The sequence below is a fragment of the Mytilus trossulus genome, chromosome 1 (genome assembly GCF_036588685.1).
Source record: "Mytilus trossulus isolate FHL-02 chromosome 1, PNRI_Mtr1.1.1.hap1, whole genome shotgun sequence".
NCBI lineage: Eukaryota > Metazoa > Mollusca > Bivalvia > Mytilida > Mytilidae > Mytilus > Mytilus trossulus.
Window position 1 is genome coordinate 11917431 of NC_086373.1, and position 10272 is coordinate 11927702.

Here is a 10272-nt window from a genome sequence, read left to right on the forward strand (position 1 = left end):
AAGTCATGTTCATATCCTATTTGTCCTGTTGCGATCTAAGTTGCCATATAAAGTTGTGAACAAACATGTACTAAATTTGTCCTGTTGCATATTCCGTTTTCAATAATAAGTCATGTACATATCCTATTTGTCCTGTTGCGATCTAAGTTGCCATATAAAGTTGTGAACAAACATGTACTAAATTTGTCCTGTTGCATATTCCGTTTTCAATAATAAGTCATGTACATATCGTATTTGTGCTGGTGCATATTCGGTTTTCAATAATAAGTCATGTACATATCCTATTTGTCCTGGTGCGATCTCAGTTGTCATATAATGTTGTGAACAAACAAGTACCAGATTTGTCCTGGTGCATATTGGATTTTCAATAATAAGTCATGAGCACACCATATTTATCCTGAAGCATTTTTGTTTGTTATTACTGATACTTGACTGTTAGTGTTGCTGTCCAACTATTGGAGTTTATTCAATATTTTGAACAAATTGCAATTTGTTTTATCAAACCTAACTCTTCAACTGGTTAGAAATTTAAACAAACTGCTGTACAGTCCAGTCGTGAAAATGCAAAATAAAATAAGCATACTTACAATTCTATAAGATTTTAATTCTATACATTGACATTAAGATAAATTAGTCCAGAAATTTGTATACAAGTTTTAATTGTAACTGTCATGCAAAAGGTGATAGGTAGTTATTTTTGATTGCTAAACAAAGGTCCAAATTTAAGTTTTTGATATATTTCTAATAAAATGGTGTTTATATGCCCAACTTAGGGGCATTTAATTTTTTTGTTGGTCTGTCTTTCCGTTCGTCTGTCCATCTGTCCTGCCGCAGGTTAAAGTTTTTGGTTTAAGTTTTTAGTTGAGTAAGTTTTTGATGAAGTTGAAGTCCGATCAACTTGAAACGTAGCACACATGTAACCTATAGCTATGATATGATCTTTTTAATTGTAATTCCAAATAAGAGCTTTGACTGCAATTTCATGGTCCATTGATCATAGAAAATGGTAGTGCCAGTGGCCATTCATGTACTATGGACACATTCTTGTTTTAGCCATGCTACTATTTTGCTTTGAATTAACCTCTCCAATACATGGTGAATTATACTTCAAGTTAAATATTTTTATGAATTGATAAATCAATATTTCAAAAGATCAATGATTTTGAATATCTTCCATGGAAACTTATAACTGTGACACGACTGCATTTGTGCTATCTTCCTATTGCAGTTTATTCAAACTTCTGACTTATTGGAATTAGTTTTATATAAAAAAAAAAAATAGTCGTGAAAGTGCAAGTGAAAGAATAAAGCTTACTCACAATCCTATAAGACTTAAATTCCAGCTCAATGATTGTTATGAAAAATCAATCTAACACTTTTATATATTTTTTATTGTAATTGTCATGCTAATGGGTATAGGTCGTAACTTATCATTGCATTAGAAATGTCCAGACTAAGCTTTATGCAGTTTTATTACCAAAAGTCTTCTTTATTCACAAGAAATAGCCCATCATTTGATTAAATCCTCTTTATAAATTTAGGCAACAGTAGTATACTTCTGTTCAAAATTCATAAATCGATAGAGAAAAAACAAATTCGGGTTACAAACTAAAACTGAGGGAAACGTATCAAATATAAGAGAACTACGACACAACAGAGACACAACACCTAAATAAATGTATTTAGTAAAATATGTGTGAAATTATAATACGTTTACAAGTTTGAATTGGAGATAACCAAAAATCAGTATTTTTTGGAATATAGAAAACGTTTTCTCATGGTTATTTCCTAACAACATTGTAGTTTCACATATATTTTACTGAATATAAAATGTTTTCATCAAAATAATTCCATATTCTTATGAATAAAGAACACTTTGTTCACTTGCTTAATCATGTTGCTCCTTGGTGAAGTATAGGCTACTTACGATATTTCTCCACCTTGTTCTGCTTTTTGCCAGCTTTCCAGATCATGGCACTTGTACCCTTATTTTACCTTGTCGGCTACAAAGTTTATTCTCCAGGTGTATCTTGTTCTTCTACCACGCTACCCTTGTGGGTTCCACTGTAAGATATGCCTTGTGATGATACCCCCACTTCCTCTTTTTCCAACTCCTCATCAACTGGGGACTGAACGGTCATTTTCCACTGCTCTTGGTTTGATATCTAATCAGGTTTTTTGTCGATCATGCGACTTTAGGTGCAGAAAGCTCGACATTGGGATAGTGATCCGGCGGCGGCGACGTTATCTAACTTTTTAAAAGCTTTATGTTTTAGAAGGTGGAAGACATGGAGGCTTCATACTTTGTATATGGATGCCTCAGGTTACGAAGTTTCCGTAAGTCACTTGTCCAATGTCCTTGACCTCATTTTCATGGTTCAGGGACTACTTGAAAAAATGTTACTAGTTTTTGTAATGTTAAATTCTCTCTTATCATAAGTAATAGATAACTATATTTGGTATGTGCGTACCTTGTAAGGTCCTCATGCCCGTTAGACAGTTTTCATTTGACATCGATCTTATTTCATGGATCAGTGAACAAGGTTAAGTTTTGGTGGTCAAGTCCATATCTCAGATACTATAAGCAATAGGTCTAGTATATTCGGTGTATGTTTTATAGTTGGTTTTGGTGTTGTTTTTGGGGTTTGACTATAACTCGACTTGGTGTAGCGAGAGGTTGGATGAAGCTTTGCGTGATATTCGGATAACCAGTACTTTTTATGCTATTCGTGTTTAGGACTTTATCATGCCACAAGGGTTCCAGAAATAGTACCTTTAAATAAAAACACAAAGTTTTGTTCAGTTGGAATTTACAGATCATGCTCAATTAAAATAACACAACACAAAACATCAAACCAAAATACAAACCAAAAACAGTGACAATTAAAAAACACAATAAAGTTGTAAACAAATCAAATGACACTGAACAATTCAAGTTTTCCGTTAAATTGATAAAACCTCTATTTTCGGATCACACTCCAAAAATGTACTTTTAACCACAAACTCCTTCTTAATTACATTGATCAAGCCACCAAAAAATGTGGAAAGTCTACCAACCTTTAAATAAAAACACAAAGCTCTGTTCAGCTGGAACCTACAGATAGTACCCCAACCGAACAAACTTGCTCATATAGCACCGGAGAAACCATCCCATTATTCAAATAAAGTCACAAATGTCGGTACTCAACTTTTGCAACTTTGAAGTGACCGATGCACCACCCTTACTAAAAGTCTTAACCCCCCCAATACCCTTCAAAGTAAATGTGTCATGGTGTCCATGTAACATGGTCATTCAGTTATCTGAATGAAGTGCTTATTCACATCATAAACCCCACTGGCTAAATTTGTACATGGTCAATAAAACTTTATACACGGTCACCCATCCGGACAAGTGAAATTAAACTATGATTATATTATACTTCAAACTTTGAAGAACATTTAATGAAAATCTCTCTATAATATATGGAAGGTCTGTAAAGTGTACATGTCCAAAGGGCAGGTGTCATATGACCTTGACCTCATTTTCATGGTTTAGTGGTTATAGTTAAGGTTTTGTCTTTTTGTCTATTTCATTATACTGTATGCAATAGATCTACTGTCAAAGATTCACGACCTTGTTCAAACGTACCCAACGTTACTATTGTTGACGTAACGTTATTGTAACGCAAACTTGTATGGGATCTGAATTATAGAATTGAAAGCAACACAACGTCTTTTTATTGTCTACAAAAGCGAAGTACTAACCCTAGCATCATAGCATCTTACATATTGGTGCCGTGACCAGGATAAGCTGAAAGCAGTGAGAGGAGGCCACAGAAGCGCCGTAACCAGACAGATTCACAAAACTGACGAGAAAATCAACGAAGGAGAGATCACCCGACGGGACATTCATAGTGCCATTGAAAACCTTGAACGTAAACATGCTGGCCACGCTATGAACACATATAATTTAACCCCTACCGCATCGTTTGTAACAAAGGCTACAATGAAAGGAAATTATAGACAAGTAAATAGAGTACACACAAACTCCAGGAACAACACTGAATCGAATAAACCCAAGCCATGCATATTTTGCAACAAATCCCATTCAGCTGTTGATTGCTCAGAGATTAAAGATAATGCCAGTCGTTACGAAATAGTCAAGAAAAAACAACTTTGTTTCAACTGTTTTGGTAAACATAAGATATCAGAATGTAGATCACGATATAAATGTCGTAAATGTGACAAGAGACATCACACTGCTCTATGTAATCAGGAAATTCAAGCACCTGTACCTCCCGCTGATGCCGCCGCTGTCAATACAGTAAATGTTAATGGAGAAGAAAGTAACCCTATGTCAACGTTTTACACGTCAACACCACAAGCACAGGCACATACCGAGATACTTCTTAAGACAGCAGTAGCACCTGTATGGTTCGAGGATCGGAGCGCGATGTCTAACATTTTACTAGATGAAGGGTCTCAGAAATCATTTATTTCAGAAGATTTAGCAGCACAATTACAACTTAAACCTTGTGGAAATTCTACAATTAGTTTATCAACTTTTGGAAACGCCAACCAGAACGTGAGACACATGGATAAGGCTCAGATTACTTTAGAAATTGAAACTGGTGGATTTATTCCTATGGATGTACTGATAGTACCGCGCATTGCCGCACCCCTCAGTAATGTTACAAATGTCATCGCTTCAAAACTGCCATATCTCAAAGGATTACGATTAGCTAACCCAGTCACAGAGGATAGGAAATTTGAACTTTCTCTTTTAATTGGAGCGGACTACTATTGGAGTATTGTGCAGGATCACGTAATCAGAGGAGATGGGCCAACGGCCGTAAAATCCCGTTTGGGATACTTGTTGTCAGGACCGATGCATACTTTTACAGGAGAACAATCATCAACAGGAATGTTTAATGTACTGATTCAACATCAGCAAGAGGAAAGCAGCCTGGAAAAGTTTTGGGATTTAGAATCTATTGGTGTCAAAGCAGACGAATTAGAAACAACCACCATGAAAGACTTCAATGATGAATACGAAACAAAATGCATAACTTACCAAGATAACCGCTATACCGCAAAACTGCCATGGAGAAATGATTTCAATGAGTTACCTACGAACTATAATGTCACTTTACGCAGAACTTGTAATATGATCGATAGACTCAAAAAGGATACCAACATGCTGAAAATGTATGGCGACATAATTAAGGACCAAAAACGCCGAGGGTTCATTGAGCGGGTAACAGAAAATGGAAACCAGTCAAACAGAATTCACTACATTCCTCACCATGCAGTAAAAAAGGACTCATCTACGACTCCTATACGTATAGTCTATGATTGTAGTTGTCACGAATCACCTCACAAGGCTAGTTTAAACGATTGTCTCATGTCAGTTCCGCCGATGTTAAACGATTTGACGGGAATTTTAGCTAGATTCAGATTACACAAGCACGCAGTGACTACCGACACAGAGAAAGCGTTTTTGAATGTCGAACTGGATAAAGAAGATAGGGACGTCACAAGATTTTTTTGGTTGAGTGATCCATCTGACCCAGACAGTCCACTGATAATTTACCGTTTTAGAGTCGTTCTATTTGGAACTACATGCTCACCTTACATCTTGAATGCCACCCTTATGAAGCACTTCAAACTCAATTCTTGTAAAACAGCCGAGATACTGAAAAACGACCTGTATGTTGACAATGTTTTGTCAAGCTTCTGGGATGAGAAAGAAATGCTGAAATTCTACAGAGAATCACGAGATTTATTGGCAAGAGGAGGATTCAATCTGAGATCATGGACGTCAAATAGCACAGAATTACTACGCTTAGCCCAATCTGAAAAATGCATAGAAAGAGATACGAACATCAAAATTCTTGGTCTCCGTTGGAATGTGAACAACGATCAAATCTCGTTTCGAAACAACATAAATACAACAACGGAAAGGATAATAACAAAACGTGAGATCTTAAAACAATCTTCAAACATTTATGATCCGCTAGGTCTGCTTAGCCCCGTCACCGTCAGAACAAAGATGTTAATGCAATTGTTGTGGAAAGAAAAGTTTGCATGGGACTGCCCTTTACCAAAAGAAATCGAATCAACATGGAGTGATTTGACCAAAGATCTACAATTTGCAATGAACATTGAGATTCCTAGATGTTATTTTGAGTGTTCAGGAATAACGGACATTGAAACAGCAGAATTACATATTTTCACAGATTCAAGTCAACTAGCTTATGGAACCTGTGCGTATCTTGTCACAGAAAAGGAGTCTGCATTAGTAATGGCAAAGAATCGAGTTGCCCCATTGAAAAGTGTCACTCTACCTAATCTTGAACTGATGGCTGCCCTTTTAGGGGCTCGACTTGCGAAACATCTTATTCAAAATCTACATATTGGAAACTTACAAATCAACTTCTGGTGTGACAGTCAGATCGTTTTGAAATGGCTTCAATCAACAAAACCACTCAAAAAGTTTGTCGCAAACAGAGTCAAGGAAATTAAGGAGTCAAATGAAAATCAAAAATGGCGTTATTGTCCGACGGATGCAAATCCTGCAGATTTATTAACTAGAGGCATAACAGGAACGAAATTCATAAACAACAGATTATGGTTTCATGGACCCGAGTGGATAACAGACAAAACACAATGGCCAACATGGAGCGGGAACGAAATTGTTGAAAACGAGAATATAATGGAGATTCCCACTAATGAAACCTCAGAAAAACAGCACGTCTTACTCACATCTCAGAAACGTCAAGAATTTGGCATACATAAAATTATGGATATCGAACGTTATAGCAGTTTGAAGACATTAATACGTGTTACAGCCTATGTGATGAGATTTATACAAAACTGTAAGTTAGCACGGAGTGATAGAACATTGTCGGAATTGACCGTTAATGAAATACAGCATGCTACATTGACATGGATACAAACGGTTCAGAAATCAGAATATCATGAAGTGTTTAATTATTTCAACAAATCTGTGACAGTTAAGCCGTCTATTGTAAGACAATTCAACTTGTACTTTGATGAAAAAAATGCACTTCGTTGCCGCGGGAGAATTCAACATGCACCTTTGGAGGAATCAGCTAAACATCCATACTTGTTACCTCCGTTACATAGACTCACTTCACTCATTATTATGGATGCTCATATCAATCATTTACATGAAGGCGTCAACTCTACCGTAACACACTTGCGACAAGTATACTGGATACCTCGAATTCGTCAACGAGTCAAAGTTATTCTTAGAAAATGCGTTAACTGTCGGAAAGTAACAGGGCATGCTTACCAACAACCTGATCCACCGCCACTGCCCAAAGAGAGGTTACACGAGGATATACCGTTTACTGTTACAGGCGTAGACTTTGCTGGTCCTATGTATGTGCGAAATACAGATGATATAAAATCAAAGGTATACTTATGTTTGTTTACATGTGCGTCGACGAGAGCTGTTCATTTAGAACTTGTGAATAACTTATCAGAACCTACATTTATGTTAGCCTTCAGAAGATTCGCAAGCAGGAGATCCTTACCGAAGTTACTAATATCTGACAATGCACTAACTTTTGAAGCAGCCAGTCGAGAAATCAAACATCTTACAAACTCAAATTTAGTGCGCGAAAGTCTAAGCTCTTCAGGAACAAATTGGAAATTTATTACAAAGAAAGCTCCGTGGTTTGGTGGTTTCTATGAACGGTTGATTGGGTTAACGAAAATGTGTTTGAAGAAAGTATTAGGAAGTAACTGTGTCGATTTAGAGACTTTACAAACTGTGTTAACAGAGATCGAAGCAACTCTCAATGATAGACCTCTAACGTTTGTTTCATCCGATCTTACGGATCCAGAACCACTGACACCATCACATCTTTTTTATGGTCGAAAAATTACGCGACTTCCGTATCCAGATAATGAAAACAATGGACATTTTGAACCAATTAACTTTAACAAACGTGTTCAATTACAAAGAGACATTCTAAACCACTTTCAACAGCGATGGAAATATGAGTATTTGACCTCATTACGGGAACATCACAGAAGTGTAGGAAATAACGAACAATCGATAGCTATTGGTGATGTTGTTCAAATACATGACGAAACTTTAAGAAATTCATGGAAACTCGCCGTTGTCGAAGAACTCGTAAAAGGAGAGGATAATCTTATCAGAACTGTAAAACTTCGCACTAAAAACGGAACCACCAACCGCCCAATCACGAAATTATACCCAATCGAAGTGAACTGTATTGAATCTGAACCGGAGGATGTTACACGACCCAAGATGTTCCGTCAGGCGAAGTCAGATGCCGTACAAAAGATTCACGAGTGGACAAAATAACTTTTCAAATTATGATCGAAATAGACTGTTCAAATTCAAAGTGATTAATTCTTTCTTTTATGATACATAGACTTTAAAGTTAAGTGATGAATTATGATATATGTCTTCAATTTAGTCAAATTTTCATTTCATTTCTATTTATATTTCACTTTCGGCGCCCGGAGTGTCAAAGATTCACGACCTTGTTCAAACGTACCCAACGTTACTATTGTTGACGTAACGTTATTGTAACGCAAACTTGTATGGGATCTGAATTATAGAATTGAAAGCAACACAACGTCTTTTTATTGTCTACAAAAGCGAAGTACTAACCCTAGCATCATAGCATCTTACATATCTACTATGTTTGATGTATGGAATGATTGTAAAAGAGGGACAAAAGATACCAAAGGGACAGTCAAACTCATAAATATAAAACAAACAGACAACGACATGGCTAAAAATGAAAAAGACAAAAAGACAAACAATAGAACACATGACACGACATAGAAAACTAAAGAATAAACAACACGAACCCCACCAAAAACTAGGGGTGATCTCAGGTGCTCCGGAAGGGTAAGCAGATCCAGCTCCACATGTGGAACCCGTCGTTTTACTTATGTGATAATAAATCCGGTAAATAGTCTAATTCGGTAGGTCACATTCATGAAAGGGAAGGGGATTGAAGTTACGACGTAAGGAACATATCCGATATCATTTGTGAAACGGTTATTCCATAACAGTCAACCAACTCGTGATGGTGTCCGTAAAATTTACGAAGGGATGATTTCAACTTCACCATTTGGAACTCTTGGTTTAATAGCTTCCTTGTGAGCAGCAACCCTCTATCAAGAAAATCATGATAGAAAATGCAAGCACGGGAATATCGTATCAATTGTGAGATATATATCCCGTATGCAGGTGCTGCTGGAATGTTGCTACTTAGAAATGGAAAGTTCACAATTGGAAAGCTGAAATCATCTCTTTTGTCGTAAAGTTTTGTTTTCAATCGACCCTCATTGTCAATTTCTAGATGTAAGTCAAGATACGAAGCCGACTTAAATGTATATGTAGTATCCTTTAACTCTAGTTCAATGGGATAGATGCATTCCACATAGTCACCAAATATTGAATTATTTAGTGAAAGAACATCATCTATATGGCGGAAAGTAGAGTTAAAGGATATTGCTAACTTCTTAACTTTCTTCCTAAGAAGTTCCTGCATGAAGTCAGCCTCAAAATAATAAAGAAATAAGTCGGCAAGTAGAGGGGCATAGTTTGTTCCCATTGGAATGCCGACAGTCTGTTGAAAAACACGTCATCCGAACGTATCAAATATGTTGTCAATCAAGAAATCAAGCATCTTGATAATATCAGTTTCAGAGAATTTTTTGTTTGAATCAGAGTGGTCCTTTACATAGTAGTAAGGTGTACACCTCTAACTGGCAGGTGTCATCTGACCTTGACCTTATTTTCATAGTTCAGTGGTCAAAGTTAAAAAATTTAGTTTTGGTCTTGTTTTCTAATACTACAAATGTATATGCAACTGGTCAACTATATTTGGTGTATGGAAATATCTTATGCTATATATATAGGTTATTTTTATGGTTAATTGCAGTGTTGAGTTTTTGCGTTATGGAGTGTTTTCCCTATACTAAAAGCAATAGTCAACTATATTTGTTGTATGGAAGAGTTGTTAGCTAGCATGGTTCATCTGACCTTGACCTCATTTTCATGGTTCATTGGTCATTGTTTAGTTTTCTTCGTAAATGTAAAATAACTGTAACAGTTGTAATAAAGCTTTATTTTTAGGACTATCAACATAATACCAATAATTAGTAAAGAAGGCGAAACTTTTCAGCGTGTGCACTCTTGTTTTGTTGTTTTCCGAGTCTCCGCTATTAAAGAGATGTTTTTTTTTAAATTGGAATTAATCGAGCGAATTTAGTCTT

The 10272-nt window shown here is 36.3% G+C and overlaps 1 protein-coding gene across 1 annotated transcript; it reads left to right on the forward strand.

Annotated features, from left to right (window-relative positions):
* Window positions 1-3985: 3985 nt before the first annotated feature.
* LOC134710235 (uncharacterized) lies at window positions 3986-8341 on the forward strand. Its single transcript, XM_063570890.1, has one exon. The coding sequence runs from the start codon at window positions 3986-3988 to the stop codon at window positions 8339-8341; it is 4356 nt and encodes a 1451-aa protein (XP_063426960.1).
* Window positions 8342-10272: the final 1931 nt, after the last annotated feature.